At 32.5% G+C, this 18,485-nt stretch overlaps 1 protein-coding gene across 5 annotated transcripts in view; it reads right to left on the minus strand.

Moving 5' to 3' along the window:
• The window catches only part of LOC143069519 (uncharacterized), a 41,052-nt gene that overhangs the window by 5,706 nt on the left and 16,861 nt on the right, over window positions 1–18,485 (minus strand). For 4 of the 5 annotated variants that reach the window (XM_076244200.1, XM_076244207.1, XM_076244229.1 and 1 more), the window contains 6 exons: window positions 9,594–10,172; window positions 8,886–8,964; window positions 7,736–7,877; window positions 6,902–7,014; window positions 4,041–4,143; window positions 566–673 (listed from right to left, as the gene is read on the minus strand). In XM_076244200.1, coding sequence (XP_076100315.1) covers window positions 566–673; window positions 4,041–4,143; window positions 6,902–7,014; window positions 7,736–7,877; window positions 8,886–8,964; window positions 9,594–10,172 — 1,124 coding nt within the window. Of the gene's footprint in view, window positions 1–565; window positions 674–4,040; window positions 4,144–6,901; window positions 7,015–7,735; window positions 7,878–8,885; window positions 8,965–9,593; window positions 10,173–12,456; window positions 12,601–18,485 lie in introns of all 5 variants that reach the window. The other variant, XM_076244223.1, reaches the window with a different exon arrangement.

Below are 18,485 nucleotides of genomic sequence, written 5' to 3' on the forward strand. Positions count from 1 at the left end.
GGTTAATATGAGAGCTAATGCTCATTTAAGATGAAGAATCGATGATTGGCAATAACTTACCATGATTTTCAGCAAAAAATAAATAAAAGAACAGCTTTCCAATGTTTCCCACTGATATACATTTTATATCTGTCAAAGGGCAATAACTCAATGGTTGTTTTTCTTTTCTTAAATTTCAAATTAAATATGCTAAAAAAAAACAGGAATTATTGTTTAGAAATGTATGATGAAAACTAACCTAGCTTGAGTTTGATTTCATATTTCATAATTCAAATCAGTAAATGTCAAAACAATAAAAAAAATAATCCAACTTGTATTTTTTGGTCATTTTTGTTGTGTTTCACAAATCTAAAAGATTGGTCAGTTAATGATGTCATTCATGCAGACAGACATGTGCAACCCTATAACACCTCTTTCTTTAAGGCAAGAGTATAAATACCGGTATGTATATTCTTTGTGAACTTTGGATATTCTTTCACAAAGGTGTTTGAGCTATCCTATTTTTTAAATTTAATTCTACTATAAGTAAGCATAAATACATGAAAAGTTATCAAAATATAAATACCTGGTAGTAATTTATGAAGTTCCTCATATAGATGAAGTATTTCTGTATGGGTATCAGCCTTTTCTTTTTCAGACAATTTACCATTCAAGCTGTTCCTTCTGTTGAGTTCTGTGAAATTTAATTTGCATAATGTAATTCTTGATAAAAAAATATTAAACAGAATGAGACCATCTAGATTACATGTCTATAAGATGAAGAAATTTCTCATAAAAAAAATATAAACTATTAAGACAGTACCATTTGGATTTAAACATAGTTTTTCTTCAGTCCATTTGCATTAGTCCATATTTAACAGCATCCACATACTCTCCATTGCATGATTGTGTCTAATATTTATTTCACTTGTGACTCATGATATATAAGTATACACCAAACTTGGGATTTATATATATCAGAGGCAGATTTGATGCTAAGCCCCCTCTTTATGAAATGCACCCTCCCTATGAAAATCCTGAATCTTCAATCCTCTGAAACTGAATATGCCCCCTCCCCTCCACCTACACAACTTAATGGGATGTGAACTCCCTTTAAAACCCTGGGTCTGCTTTTGCAGCTTTGCATTGGTGGAAGCCAATTTTTGTATGTATTGATTTGAATAATTCACTAGAACTGAAAAGCAATACAATGAAAAGCTTAAAAAGTTCAGTTGTAACTTAAATTCTAAAATACATAAAATTGAGAAAGGTATAATTATAATGATATGTCCCATTCTACATCAAAATTGAACATTCCTTCCTTAGTATCAGTTGGGCAATTTTTATACATTTGATCTTGTATTTCTCTATCCAACAAGAGTGCACACGCTGAAATGTCTCGCCTTCTTTACTAATCATTGATATTATGCTGATAGTCCTAAATATAAAGCTTTAATACAACTGTCACATAAACTTAACACTAACCAAGAAAACTAAACATTGGCCAATGAACCATGAAAATGAGGTCAAGGTCAGATGAACCATGCCAGGCAGACATGTACAGCTTACAATTCTTCCATACATGTACAACAAATATAGTTGACCTATTGCTTTTAGTTTTAAAAAATAGATGAAAACACAAAAACTTAACACTGAGCAATGAACTGTGAAAATGAGGTCAAGGTCAAATAAAACCTATGCGACTGACATATAGATCATAAAATATTCCATACACCAAATATAGTTGACCTCTTGCATATATATTAGAAAAAAAGACCAAAACTAAAAAAATGAACCATGAAAATGAGGTCAAGGTCAGATGAAACCTGCCAGCTAGACATGTACACCTTACAATCGTTCCATACACCAAATGCGTCAATATCTTTAATTGTTTTTACATAGGCTGTAATGGTAACCTTTTTTAACACATTAAGTTCTTCGAAAATTTAAAACTTTGAACACATTCTATGTTCCTCTACTTTCCTAATCACCACAAATGGTTAGGCTCAGTCATTTGTAAAAAAATAGAAACATGTCCAATATCACTACACAGAAATTTGTTTTTTACACGATCCTCATTTCAAGGCGCATTAAAGATCTTGACCCAAATATTGTAGACCTTTTGCATATAGTATAAGAAAAGGCAGACCAAAACACAAGAACTTAACTATAACCACTGAACCATAAAGATGAGGTCAAGGTCAGATGACACCTGCCAGTTGGACATGTTCACCTTTCAGTCCTTCCATACACCGAATATACAAGACCTATTGCTTATAGTGTCTGAGATATGAACTTGACCACCAAAACTTAACCTTGTTCATTGATCCATGAAATGAGGTCAAGGTCAAGTGAAAACTGTCTGACAGACATGAGGACCTTGGAAAGTACAAACATACCAAATATAGTTATAAGATTTCTTATAATAAGAGAGAAAATAAAATAAAAACTTTTTTCAAGTAGTCACTGAACCATGAAAATGAGGTCAAGGACATTGGACATGTGACTGATGGAAATCTTGTAACATAAGGCATCTATATATAAAGTATAAAGCATCCAGGTCTTCTACCTTCTAAAATGTAAAGCTTTTAAGAAGTTTGCTAAAGCTGCTGCCGTTGGATCACTAACCCTACGTTGAGCTTTCTGCGACAAAAGTTGCAGGCTCGACAAAAATAAGATCTTAGCTAACTGAAGTAGTAATGAGGGAATAATATTAAGTCTATGCATGAACTAAAATACACACCATATAACATGAAAGGAAAGCATCATAGGAGGATTGATTAAAATGCTATGTGTCTGCTACTAAATATACAATTATGAAAAGAGAGGGGAAGGTTATTATTAAAAGGAGGACAAAAAAATCAAAGATTTTAGTTCATATCAATTGTAAAGATTTTGATATATACATGGATGACCAACAAAATAAGATTTCTACTACATGTGTATGAAAAGTTACCACAGTGACTTGGGGCAATTGCTTAACTTAAATATTAAGCTAATAAAGTATAACATGATGTTTTGAATTCTCAAGAAATATTTAATGATAAAATTAGACCATGTTTTTTTTTTACTTACTTTATCAAGAAACTGAAATGTTAAAGCCAAGATGTATATAATAAGCAAACTGGCTAAACAATTAGGGAAACCTTGGAGTTACATTATTATCTAGAAGGATGAGGAGGTAATAATAATATCATCTATCATGTCTAACTCTGGGAAATACAAATTATTCCTATCCCATGCAAACAAATTAAAATTCAAACCTACTGTTCACTGAAATAAAAAGGAATTTTAAAACAGTGGGCTATTTATTCTAACTTGGTTTTATGACCTGCAGTTTAAGACAAAACTTTTGTGATATTCTGACCTTTCTACTACACAAATACATGTGTACAAATAAGATGATAAGCATTGCTTTTCTTTTTCCCTAAAGCTCAGTGAATAAATTGTTTTAATATATTTTCTTCCTCTGAAAAATATTTTGTACATGTATCCAAATTCATATTTTTATCTTCAATTTTTTTTTCCTATCTCAATTTTTCAGTACATAAAACTCTCTAGAGTTATCTCCCATTCATCACTGATTTCCTATACAAAAGTGTTGCATAATTTTCAATTTACCAATTAAATCTTTTGGACTATACTTGTGCAAATTTTCTACCTCCACTTTTTCACTGTATTTCTAGTTAGATTTTAGCTGAGTTAAAACTGGGGGACTATTCTAACTGTGTTTTATCCTGCAATTTTAGACAAAACTTCTCCAACACCTATGTACAAAGGTGATCCTCACTTTTCTCTGTTCCTAAAGCTTGATGAATAAATTTGTTCAAATATATTTCCCTACTCTACAGATATTGTCTGTGTATTACACCCTTTTTTTCAGTACATAAACTTTCCAGAGTTGTCTCCCATTCCTTACTGAATTCTTATACAAAAGACCTTAAACTGTCACATAATTGTCAATTAACCAATTAAATCAGTAGACATTACTTGTGCAAAATTTCTACCTTTTATTTTTCATAGTATTTCTAATTAGATTTAAACTAAAATAAAAGACCAACCTTCATAAACTAATTTTTCTTGTTTAGTAGAAGCTTTCTTTCTCTGTATACCTATTGCCACTGTGTCCCCCATATTTATTGTACCATGGTATGTCCCTTCTGGCTGTCAAAAATCAAAATGCAGAATATCAATATATATGTTATAATATTTAAATAAACTTTATTTCTGAAAATTATTAAGTAACAAGACTTGACTTAACTATTGAATAGCCATTAATCTAACACTTTTAATGATAACATTCAATCTGGTGTAAAACTTTCCTTTGGCATCATAAAATGAACTGGTAGGCTCTTTTATTTGATTGGTGAAATCTTAAAGGAGTCCAGAAAAGCATTATATTTAAATTTCAGTCATAATGAAATACTGCAAATCACCTTATTTCAGCATACATTTTTTTTCACATTTAGCCATCTTATTTATTTCCCCTATCATTTCCTTGAAAATATAATTTTGTTGGAATTTTCATATCGATTTAAAATTCACTACATATTGAAAATTCACCCAGTTTGTTTACCGAAAATCAACAGGGTAATGATAATCACTGAAAACTTATTGAAATAACTACTAATGAATTTTAGCTACTGCATTTTAATTTAGTACTTGAACAGGTTCAAAGATTTCCAAGAATAAAATTAGGACAACAAATTTAAAGCCAAATAAATATTTAAAATATGTTATATAAATGGACTATTAGAAAAGCAATTCTATAATGAATTTGACCTGACAACTTTTTAAATGAATACTTTATTGGCAGTTGCTATTTGTCCAGCTAGCCGGACGAAGAGTAACAGGACTATTTGTCCCGCCAATACAATGTGCATGTCACTATTTGCGTGTGCGTGTAATATTATCTTCAGAAGCACCAGGGGGTAGCAAATGCTTGTTATCTTTATTCAATCTTGTTACTGGTGATTGAAATTGTTGTTTTCTTCATACTATATAGTCCAATGTGGATAACGAATAATTAGAAAAAAAATCAAATAGTCTATATCTTTTTTTGCACCTGTCCTAAGTCAGGAATCTGATGTACAGTAGTTGTCGTTTGTTTATGTAATTTATACGTGTTTCTCGTTTTTTATATAGATTACACCGTTGGTTTTCCCGTTTGAATAGTAATTTTGGGGCCCTTCATAGCTTTTTGTTTGGTGTGAGCCAAGGCTCCGTGTTGAAGGCCGTACATTAACCTATAATGGTTTACTTTTATAAATTGTTATTTGGAGGGAGAGTTGTCTCATTGGCACTCACACCACATCTTCCTATATCTATATATCCCATATTTTTTTATATAAGAACTGAAGAGAGAAGAAATAACTTGTAAAACAAACTTGCTTGGGTAGTGTTTAACTCCTCGTGCATTTAAAGTTAACGTAAAGGTTTTTATAATTGTATAAATAAACCAATTGTTCAAGACGTTTCGGCCATTGGCCTTCTTCAGTTGTTTATTATTCCTCTAAACTATATGGCTGCCAAAGGTTTTTGTCTAGCTGAAAAAGGTAAAAAATATTATGTTTGTAGCTGTCAAAGAGAGTTATAGACCCCTTGACATAAAGTTATCCATATTTTGAGTCAGAGGTGGGAGATTTTTCTATAATGAGGGCTACTTGCAAGATTCATTTTCGGAATATAACTAAGCTAAATTTTATTCATTTAGAAACGCAATTGTAAAGGCCTTTCTCAACTACTCATATGATGCTTTGAACATCTTTTCCACCCATTACACAACTGTAGCGAGTTGAATAATTTTGTAAAACTGTAGTTCTCCGATCAAGTATCTTTTATTTCCCATTTTCCTTGTGATTTCCTTTTTATAAGATTATATCATTCTTTGGAGTTCATACTACTGTGAAAGTACTTTAATTCGTGGGTCTCAATTTTCGTGGTTTGAGCAATATTTACATGTTCGTGGGGTTTTAAATTCGTGGATTTTAGTTTTCTAAAAAAAAATAATTGAAAATTAAAGCCTTTAGAAACGAAGATTACAAATAGTCTAGATTGAAGGAAATTGCAAAGTAAACATTGACCCGTGTAAATCGTAGTGATAACACTAATTAACCCATGATAAAGTGATCAACAGATTAAAAACTATCAAAGGTGTTAATTAGACCATTAACATGTCACCTAAAGAATACAGTAACATAAACAAATGCTATATACGTATCTTTAATTGTCAAATAATTCTGATCAAAATCAATCCCAGCATGAAATTATTATTTCCCATATGTTCGAAAACTATGAGGCTATAAAATGAACACTTTATCATACTAGCATATCAATACCGGAAATCTGACTTGCATCGATCAAAAATATTTTTTATGAGAATTTAAAGATAAAAAATTGTACAGTTTAGGTTATTAAAGATTAAATGGGTATAATCCTGCATGCGGTTTTAGTTCTGTGACTGCTATTAAAGTGTTCTCAGATTTGGTGTTATTCAATATATATTCTCTAAATCATATCAGTAGTCTAACCTACCGATGGGGATCTTTCCATGTCTTGATTTGGACAATGGTTGTTTTATTTCGTTGGACACTTAAATTCGTGGATAAAGTCATCCACGAAAACCACGAAAATTGGTACCCCACGAATAAAAGTACTTTCACAGTATCGTGTTCCATTGTCAAATTCTGAAAACTGCAAAATTTATCACAAATATTGATATCACCGTTTTCAGTCATGTTTTTAAAATTGAAAATCAGTGATCGGATTACATGTGCCCCCGTGGTGCTACTGAAGATAATATTACAAGCGCTTCCGAATGCACATTATATGACATGCGCATTGCAATGACCGGACAAATAGCCCTGGTACTATTGGTCCGGCTAGCCGGACAAATAGCCACTCCGTTCCATATTACATATACCAGGTAAAGGATTTCTCCTGCCTTCTGAACACATTCTATTGGCTTTTCTGACTCTGGTAACAAAGGATACACCTTCTCAAACCATTCAATCTGTGTAAAACCTGGGTAAACTCCTGTAATAAAAGGAAATGAAAGTTGAACGTATATTTATCAATATTCTGTCTATTTAATCAATTAAAATCACTTCCTTATGATAAAAGTGCTTTCTTATTCAATTTTAACATTTTACTAAGCAAGGTGAATTAAGTAATAAAATGTGACCATGCATCACACTGCATAGCATTCTCACATACAATTTCCTACAATATTTCAGGAAGCTTTGCTTTGCATTTTTTGAGAAAAAATGTGATAAAAATTTCATGGGACAGTTGGATGGACGGACTGATGGACATAAACCAATCAATGGGCTACTATAAAAAGTTCTATGAAATTTATAGAAAAAAAAATAATTATGAAGATATATACTAGTTATATATTTCCATAAAAAAATGCAACCAAAAAAGTGTGAAGAAATATGCATGAAATATTGATATATTGCAGTGTTACATGTTGAATGTGTGTTGAGGAATCTCATATTCAGTAGTTGCCGTTTGTTGATGTTCATAAATGTATCTCTTTTATATAGATTAGACTGTTGGTTTTCCCTCTTGAATGGTTTTACACTAGTCATTTTTTTGGGTCCTTTATAGCTTGCTGTTTCCAGTGTGAGCCAAGGTTCTGTGTTGAAGTCCGTACTTTGACTATAATGGCTTACTTTTACAAAATGTGACTTGGATGGAGAGTTTTCCCATTGGCACTCACACCACATCTTCTTACATCTATAATGAGACATACCTCCTGGAGGTGTATGGTTTACAGGATAAAGAAACCATCTTTTTTCTCCGTATATCACACCATTCCAGGCATCAGCATGTTTATGGAAGCTGACACCACTACTAGAGGCTCCAAGGAAAAATATACTATCATCTCGTCCATCCTTAAAAATACATACATTTGTCATCACCTAGATTCTTTTTTCTAAACCTTTCAATACATTTTTTAACTCCTAATTTCTAGAAAAATCTTGTTCAGTTCTAAGGTATTATTCTATATGTTTTATACATTTGTATATCCAATTATTTAAGATGGAATATGTTGAGACACTGAAAACCATTAGGATCAACTCAAGTACTAATCGTACCTGCATTGTTATATTGTTGAAATTTGTAATGTCAAAATTTTAAGTTCTCAAAACATGCAGTTTAAAATGTTGGGTTATTTCCCCTTAAACCTGAGACTCGCTGCTTAATTTTGAATTGTCTGCTAGTTTTGGTTCTTAGCTGTGTGTAAGAGTTTCATGAAATGTGGATGTGGAAAACTGAAATTTGAGGACAGAAAAGCAAATGGGACGGACGGACAGAGACAATTGTTGCATATGGAGAGGGCATACAAATTTATTTTTTTCTTTCATTTGTAACCTATCTTTTCCTGTTAAGACTAACATTCATAAAAGGCAAGAAAGCAGTTTCGTTTTATTAAGACACAGACACAGTCTCCGTTACAACAATATTCCTAGTTATCATGGAATTTATTGTAGTAATTGCATTAAGCCTAATCATGCAACCTTTTATTGTATTGTCACATTCAGTCTATTTATTTAGAAAATTGAAATATGCACCAAAAAATTCACTTTTATGACAACAAATATAAATGAACAAATACATTTGTAAAAAGCTGCCATAAATTAACTCTGGCTTACGGTAGATATATAATCCACTTATACATATAGGGCATATAATGAAGACGAATCAATGCTTTTTATTTTCTCCTCCTTGTGAATCAAACAAAGTATGTTTACTTTAATTCTATAAATGGCCATTCGTCTCTGTTTACTCAGACAGTTTTATTTACATTTAATTCAAAATATTTTATTTCTTTTGTGTTGTTAGTAGATTGGAGTGGTTGTAAAATATTTTGAAGTTGCATAGCGGTAATTATACTGTACCTTTATTTCAAAATATTTCGGTGGTTTTAACGTTGTTGGTAGACTTGAATCGTTGTAAAACATTCGGTCAAAAATGTACCTGTAATTATATTTAACAATTACTTCCAGCGCTTGGGAGTTTTATATTAGAGTATTTGTAAAAGTATAATGAGATTTACCAACAAAGAATATAGCATTGTCTTATTTTTCTTTCGATTAGAAAACCAATAAACAAATAGTTATAATGAGTACTTCTTGATAAAAACAAACAATACAACACTTCAATATAAATCACTTTTCCATTTGATAAATTCTAATCAGGATCAAACAATTTTACATTTTAATAATGTATTACTTGGTACATGTAGTTATTGATGCATAAGAATAATCAAATGTTAATTACCTATCAAAACTAAAACTTAAAAATAAAAACTATTTAGAACAAGACAATGTGTCAATAACACACTATGACTAGTGACACTATAACATTTTCAGGGACTGTGAACTGTGAAATCTGGTTCAAAGACCTAATATGGCATATTTCAAATCAATTCAAATTAAAATTAGCTTAAGTGCTTAAGTTTCAAGTTAAAATGACCTCAACGTCATGAATAAAATACCAGAACTAAAAAATTCAAGGTTTCAGTTGATTTTAACACTTAGATATAAGGCATTTCATAGAATTAATATTTGTTTATGAAGTTCACAGAGTCATCTACCAATACTCACAATGGTTCTCCCTTGTCATCTTTAGATCTTATTAACTGGTCTACAAACTTAGTAAAAGAACTCTCCACATTCCCGTTCCCACCTCTCCTGACAATTTCTAGTGAGCTTCCTGAGTAGACTAGCCAGTCACCATATTCTTTTTTCAAGCTTTCCACTGACCATGATTCCGGTGTTGTCCAACCTGATGCACCATTGTCAAATGAAACTATGAGAGGTTTTTTAAACCTGAAGTCTTTTTCAAATTCTGCATTGGTGAAGTATTTGGCATCTTTACGAGTAACTGTACACTTAGATGAACCAAACTTTTGAAGCACATGGTCTGAGGCTAATCGCCATCCCCCTTTTGTGGATATTGGAGGCAAGTCAGATTTTCGCAATGTTTTAGGCAATAAGTCACTAGTATAGACTACAAAAATGGATAAAAAGATGATGGATACAGCTCCTATAGACAATGCTGTGGAAGACAATCCACTTAATGATGGAGAATCGGAAGTAGACTCTACGTTGTTATTTTGTGATGAACCATTCTTTACATGTTTGGTCTTTCTGTTTTTCATACTACTGAAATACCAATATGAACTGAAAAATAAAAAATTATTGTTATTTCGGATAAATTTTTAAATAGAGCTAAAATTGGATTGAATAAGAATGTGTTAAATCAAATTATAAAAATATTTAAATATATTTGTCCCTCATATCAAATTGCTTTTAGTATCTTATGCTGCAACTTTCATTATTGGGATATAGCAATATATTGATCTGCAGTGGCCACTATAGAAGGGTGTGGAATGTTTATTGGAAAGGTAACATTATCATGAAATTTGAAAAAGTCAGGACAGGTGTTTTGATTAAAAAACAAAAGGCAGGATGAGCAACTTTTCAAAAAAAAAAAAAGGCTGAATGAAAATTTTTGTTAAAAAAGTCGGGATAAACTAATAAAAGATAAGGTAGGATGAAAGAATGAGAACTTTAAAAGGCAGGATTGATAGAGATTACAACTAAAACAAAGAGTGCACACGCTGAAATGTCTCGCCTTCTATACTAATCATTGATATTATGTTGATAGTCCTCAGTATAAAGCTAAGCTTTATTACAACTGTCACATAAACTTAACATTAACCAAGATAACTAAACAAAGACCAATGAACCTTGAAAATGAGGTCAAGGTCAGATGAACCATGCCAGGCAGACATGTACAGCTAACAATGCTTCTATACAACATATATAGTTGACCCATTACTTATAGTTTAAGAAAAATAGACCAAACACTAAAACTTAACACTGTGCAATGAACCGTGAAAATGAGGTCACTGTCAAATAAAACCTGAGCGACTGACATAAAGATCATAAAATATTTCCATACACCAAATATAGTTGACCTATGGCATATAGTATTAGATAAAAAGACCAAAACTCAAAAACTTAACTTTGACCACTGAACCTAAAAATGAGGTCAAGGTCAGATGACATCTACCCGCTAGACATGTACACCTTACAATCATTCCATACAACAAATATAGTAGACCTATTGCATATAGTATGAGAAAAACAGACCAAAACACAAAAATTTAACTATAACCACTGAACCATGAAAATGAGGTCAAGGTCAGATGACACCTGCCAGTTGGACATGTACACCTTACAGTCCTTCCATACACCGAATATACTAGCCCTATTGCTTATAGTATCTGAGATATGGACTTGACCACCAAAACTTAACCTTGTTCAATGATCCATGAGGTCGAGGTCAAGTGAAAACTGTCTGACAGACATGAGGACCTTGCAGGTACGCACATATCAAATATAGTTATCCTATTACTTATAATAAGAGAGAATTCTGGAGCTGGCATGTCAGTTAACTGCTAGTAGTCTGTTGTTATTTATGTATTATTGTCATTTTATTTATTTTCTTTTGTTACATCTTTTGACATCAGACTCGGACTTCTCTTGAACTGAATTTTAATGTGCGTATTGTTATTCTTTTACTTTTCTACATTGGCTAGAGGTATAGGGGGAGGGTTGAGATCTCATAAACATGTTTAACCCCGCCGCAATTTTGCGCCTGTCCCAAGTCAGGAGCCTCTGGCCTTTGTTAGTCTTGTATGATTTTAAATTTTGGTTTCTTGTGTATAATTCGGAGTTTAGTATGACGTCCATTATCACTGTACTATTATGCATATTTTAGGGGCCAGCTGAAGGACACCTACGGGTGCGGGAATTCTCGCTACATTGAAGACCCATTGGTTGCCTTCGGCTGTTGTTTGCTCTATGGTCGGGTGGTTGTCGCTTTGACATATTCACCATTTCCTTTCTCAATTTTAACATTACAAAAAATTTGAACTTTTTTTTTCAAGTGGTCACTGAACCATGAAATTGAGGTGAAGGACATTTGACATGTGACTGATGGAAACTACGTAACACGAAGCATCTATATACAAAGTATGAAGCATCCAGGTCTTCCACCTTCTAAAATATAAAGCTTTTAAGAAGTGAGCTAACGCCGACGCCGGATCACTATCCCTATGTCGAGCTTTCTGCAACAAAAGTTGCAGGCTCGACAAAAAACCATGCAGGTTACAATTTTTCATCCTAGATTGACCAATATACAAAACAGAAAGTTAAAAGAATGGGGTGTTATAAATTTAGTTTCCACAGTAAATTCTACATTTTTCCATGTAAATTTTACAGAAATTAAATACTTAATTACAAATAAAGTGTGGTTTTTCATACATGTGTGGTGGTACATTATAAGCCAATCATGTGGTTTACAGAAATAGAGTAATTGTTTTTACACTAGAATATACAATAAAAAATAACTTTTATAATACCCCATTATATCAAAATATTTAAGAAGCAGATTTACCTGAACAATGACTTGTTAACCTCTGTTTTAGATGTAAATTCTTGTAAATATATATTTCACTTGTCAAAATTATTCCAGGTAACCCATACTTGATGTATATCACATTGCCGATAGCTATGATTATTTTTTTCTCCTGATATCAACCTGATTAATAGAGACAATTAGCTTTCTTATAATTCATGTACAGGATTGAAAAATTTAAGGTAAAAGATTCAAATCGATAAATCTCAACGTAAATATTAGAATTTTAAGACTAATTTTCCTTTAACCAATATTATTTTTGAATGAAGTATATAGGCAGAATTTGTAACAAGTTAATATTAATCAGAAGTAAAATAAAATTGAAAGTATGAAGAGAAATATTTTCAAGGGGCAGGCAAGGCCGTAACTAGTCATCTTATTTTAGTGAGGCAAAATAATTGAGCCGAGCGAAGCGAGGCGAATTTTTTTTTTGGAGGGTATGAAATGAATGGTGCAAAATCCTGCATTCTAGGCATTTTTAGAGAGTTTGATAATGTTTTGAATTTGGACACTTTTTATATAAATTTTTCATATTTTAAGACTTTTACTAACACCAAATTTTTAACAACTTTATTTAAATTTATATGTAAGACAATCATTCAAATATCACTGATTTGAGTCTGTTGCCAGAACATAGAACAAACATCGATTCAGAAGAGTTTGCCAAATTTTTCTATGGCCGGTTCAATCAAATCGTTTCAGAATCATAATTTGGTCTGCTGATATCCTTATCTCGATGAACATGGAGCATGGCAAGACCACACAATCTCTCGCCACTCATGTATGCTCTTTTCCAAGTTTTCAGTCGTTTCAGGGCAGTCTGTGTTTTTAAAGGTAGCACATTATCATCAACACAATGATCAATGTCTTCTTCCATTCCTTCTCCATCAGCAATTCGGTAGCAGCTTTTGTTTGCAAAAGGGAATTAAGCTTTCCTGTAAGCACCATCATACAGTCGCAGTTACAAAATATTAAACTCGCTTTTATGCTGACAAAGAGTAGACAAGCTAGGGATAGAATGAGATAACATACATGTGATATGATTCTATCTATAGAGTAAGTATATATGATATGGGTACAGGAAAATTGGAATGGAGTTTTGGACGTTTACATGTAGTACCGTAATTTCAAATTATTTCTGGAAATAGTTGGTGGTATTTTAGTTTCAGAATCTATAAATTTAGGGGTTAGGGGTTTGGGGTGTCCGATTCCAAAACCCCGAATATAAAGAAACGAAATTCAGTAGTCCCGAATAAGTAAAGACAAAATACTGTGTTAAAGGTTTTACCATTTCGCAATAATATCAAATTGGAATCTGGGATATTCTTTCAACTTTTAAGGTTAAAGAAACATGGATAAAAACTAATCCATGCATTCATGTTTCATATTATTTATATTTTATTTATCGGTAAAGAGAAAGATTAAAGTTCGTGAAATGAATACGCAGATAGGACTGCCCCTTGTGATGCCCAGTACTTGATTTGTCAAAAGTTGGTGAAACGGAGAAATGAATACGCAGACAGGACTGTCCCTTCCGAAGACCAGTACTTGATTTGTCAGTCTACTTATCGTTTTTGGATTGTTCTAATGAAGCTATATGCAATACTCAGACTCTGTTTAAAAAAAAACTAGTTTACTAGAACTATTCCTTCTTTACCTTCAGTGTCGCTTTTCCTTTTTCTGCAAGAGCCTGTTTTTAACTAAAGATCCATGATGATTATCGTTATTAGGTTAATGTAATCGAGAAACATCACCCGCTGAGATGCTGAGTTATATCCAGGAAGAATAGTTTAAAAGGAATGATGACAAGTTATAGCAATCAAGGTTGAGACAGAACAACAAATGACTATTAAATTTATATATATGTATAAAAAAAAATAATCAGTGTCGAAATTTTAGTGAGGCAATTGCCTCACTTGCCTCAAGGGTAGTTACGGCCTTGGCAGGTAAAAATTGACTGCTATTGATAGTCACAAAATTCTGGGTTTTTTTTCAAATAACATATTTACATACATATAATCCTACCTTGCAATTCTCAATAAAGAAGAAAAAACAACTTAGTTTCTGTATTATCTAAAACATTATGTTAAGCAATAAACTTTAAGTGTTCTTTTTTTACAAGAGCTTCCTAAGTCTGTAGGGTATATTTGCCATCTATACAGAGGTAAAGTAATCATAACAACAATGTCTTTTAATGTAATATTTACATACATAATCATGATCAGGTAATACCATGCATTACATCTGGACATTGTTTGTATACTATAGGAGGAAGATTACTGTGAAGCTTTGGTAACAATAAAGATTTTTTATTTGTTTTTAAAGGGGAATAATTCTTTGCAGAAGTCAGAAACCTGTTACATATAGCAAACAAATTTTATAGTAAACTGTTGACACAGAGATATGTCTCGCCCTGATGTTATTTTGATAGTAAAATGCAACTGCACATGAATCTTAAAATTTCAGGAAGCTCTGGTTTGTAGTTCAAGATAATTGATACAAGTCTGTAATGATAGACCATCCAACAGAGACATATACTAGCAATATATAATACCCTTCATGGCAGGGGTATAAACAGTCAATTCAAAGATCTGGGAGGATAAATCATATTCCCTAATTTGCAGCCAATTGTCTAGGTCTACAACGTAGGTATAAGTCTCAGTATAGAAATCTCACAATTTAGTTGATATTGGCAGAAAAGGTTTTGAGGATTTTAAAATCATTTGAAGACAGAGGCAGTTGATGTCAATAACTTGATGTATTGTTACCAGTTTCTTTTACTTGCCTTTTTTACAAGGTGAGCAAAAACAAGGATGTTCATTCCTTTCAAGATTAAACTCAATAAAAGATCTGTTTGCACTTTAATTTACTCTCATAAAAAAATCTTTTTCCATCTGTGGCTTTTGTTAATATCTTCATAATCCTTTTTTTATTTTAATCACATTGATTGTCTTACATTTTGATCTTTAATACGCCCATTATGATGTAATACAATTCAGTAACTGTTTCCGTGTAATTGTTTATAGAGCACAAAAAATAGTTTTTTAGTGTTAATATCAGCCATTTTACAATGAAAAGGTGTTATACAGACTTTTCATAATTATATTTTATAATTTCCAACTTTTTATGTAATTGAAATTTCCCCCCAAAAGAAATATATATATAAATATTCAGCTTAATTGATTGTGGTCATACCAGCATAGCTATTTCCAGTGCAGACAGACTTTTTGACCCCCCTCCCCCCTTACAAAAAAAAACCCAACCAACAAATATATTAAGACAATTTTAAGTCATTTCTCTTATTTTTATATGTTTATTTCATATATATTTGATACATTTTGTCTTCTCGGATAATGAATTTGTTAGATATCAAGGTATTATAAAAGTAACAATTATTTTTTTTCAACTCTCATTTGCTGTAAAAACATGCTCTATGAGTTACACATTTAGATTGCTCATTACCTGTTACTTTTAGGGCAATGAATCATACAAGAGTCATTTGATTGCTTAAGTCATTTGAACATTTTTGTAGAAGATTTATTACTGTTTTTTTTATGGCAAAGTAAAGCAAAAAAGCTTAAAACTGTAAAAAAAAACTTCATTTGTTGGAAGTTATACCAGTATATAGAGATGTTCAATCATTTTGTAGAAATGTAAGAATTATTATATAGTTTCTCTATATTTTGGGAAATTTTGAATTTCAAGATTTTCGATTATCTCTAATTTTTAAGATAATTGGCTTATTATTTGCTTTTAAACCATTATGTTCTATTTTAAGCCATTTCCACTAGTTTGTTTGGAAGGCATTAAGACTCAAGATATGATTCTGAACAGGATACCCCAAGAAACATTCTATAAAAGTTTGGGGTGCCCAAAAATCTTTTTTTATTCATAGAAATTATAATTATCAAAAGATTAGTCATAACTAAAACTATGATGCTGCACATAACTAAAAGTCTGGACTTTGCATCACTGAAAATGAATCTTGATGGATTAAGGTTTATTAGATACTTAACACAAGATTAAGTCTGGAAGAACATTTTAAAGCGGTCATTAAGAAAACTGTATTGACTGCTAACTGATTTAAATTTCCTGCTATGGATTTAAGAGAAAAGTTAAATGACAGATAGTAGTATTACGTGATATGAAACAGTAAGCAAATAGATAACTTTTCCATCAAATAGCTTGGATTATAGACATGTTGTATAAACTGATAGATTGAATCTAAAAACAATCCACTTTGAAAAATCCTTGATTGAATGATTGGTGTTTAAGTCAATATTCAGCACTTTAAGCTATTCCATGGTGGCCATATTTTTTATTAGCTCACCTGGCCCATTTAGAACATTTAGAACTTCTTCTAGAGAACCACTGAAAAGAATGGAACCAAACATGGCATGAATGTTCCTTATGAGGTGCTGACCAAGTGTTGTTACTTTGTAGCCGATCCATCATCCGAGATGGCCGCCAGCAGGGGGATTTAATATAACATCGGACCCTATGGGAGATGCATACAAATGACTTCTTTTAGAGAACCACTGAAAGGAATGAAACCAAACATAGCATGAATGTTCATTATGAGGTGCTGACCAAGTGTTGTTACTTTGTAAACAATCCATCATCCAAAATGGCCACCAGGAAGGGACTAGTTTAACACAGGACCCTATGGGAAATACAAACAAATGTCTTCTTTTAGAGAACCACTGAATGGAAGGAAACCAAACACAGCATGAATGTTCCTTATGAGGTGCTGACCAAGTGTTGTTACTTTATCGCGGATCCAACATCCAAGATGGCCACTAGTGGGGGGACTTAATTTAACATAGGACCCTATGGGAAATGCATACAAATGACTTCTTTTAGAGAACCACTGAAAGGAATGAAACCAAACATAGCATGAATGTTCCTTATGAGGTGCTGACCAAGTGTTGTTACTTTATCGCTGATCCAACATCCAAGATGGCTGCTAGTGGTAGGGACTTGGTTTAACATAGGACCCTATGGGAAATACATACAAATGTCTTCTTTTAGAGAACCACTGAATGGAATGAAACGAAACATAGCATGAATGTTCCTTATGAGGTGCAGACCAAGTGTTGTTACTTTGTTGACGATTCAACATCCAAAATGGCCACCAGTGGGGGGACTTAGTTTAACATAGGACCTTATGGGAAATGCATACAAATGACTTCTTTTAGAGAACCACTGAATGGAATGAAACCAAACAGAGCATGAATGTTCATTATGAGGTGCTGACCAAGTGTTGCTACTTTATCACCGATCCAACATCCAAGATGGCCACTAGTGGGGGGACTTAATTTAACATAGGACCCTATGGGAAATACATACAAATGACTTCTTTTAGAGAACCACTGAATGGAAGGAAACCAAACATAGCATGAATGTTCCTTATGAGGTGCTGACGAAGTGTTGTTACTTTGTTGCCAATTCAACATCCAAGATGGCTGCCAGTGGGGGGACTTAGTTTAACATAGGACCCTAAGGGAAATACATACAAATGACTTCTTTTAGAGAACCACTAAATGGAATGAAACCAAACATAGCATGAATGTTCCTTATGAGGTGCTGACGAAGTGTTGTTACTTTGTTGCCGATTCAACATCCAAGATGGATGCCAGTGGGGGGACTTAGTTTAACATAGGACCCTAAGGGAAATACATACAAATGACTTCTTTTAGAGAACCACTGAATGGAATGAAACTAAATATAGCATGAATGTTCCTTATGAGGTGCTGACCAAGTGTTGTTACTTTATAGCAGATCCATCATCCAAGATGGCTGCCAGCAGGGGATGGAATGGAATGCAATATTAAACCAAATTCTTTTTTGATATGATTTCAAAAACCCAGTAGAGTCAGGTGAGCGACACAGGCTCTAGTTGTTGAAGGAAGCAGTTTTGACTAAAGAGAACATGTTGAAACTGATAGATTGGATCTAATTAGACAATCCTCTGAAAAAAATTATTGATTGAATGATTGGGAGGTGTT

Source organism: Mytilus galloprovincialis, chromosome 1, assembly GCF_965363235.1.
Source record: "Mytilus galloprovincialis chromosome 1, xbMytGall1.hap1.1, whole genome shotgun sequence".
NCBI classification, from domain to species: domain Eukaryota; kingdom Metazoa; phylum Mollusca; class Bivalvia; order Mytilida; family Mytilidae; genus Mytilus; species Mytilus galloprovincialis.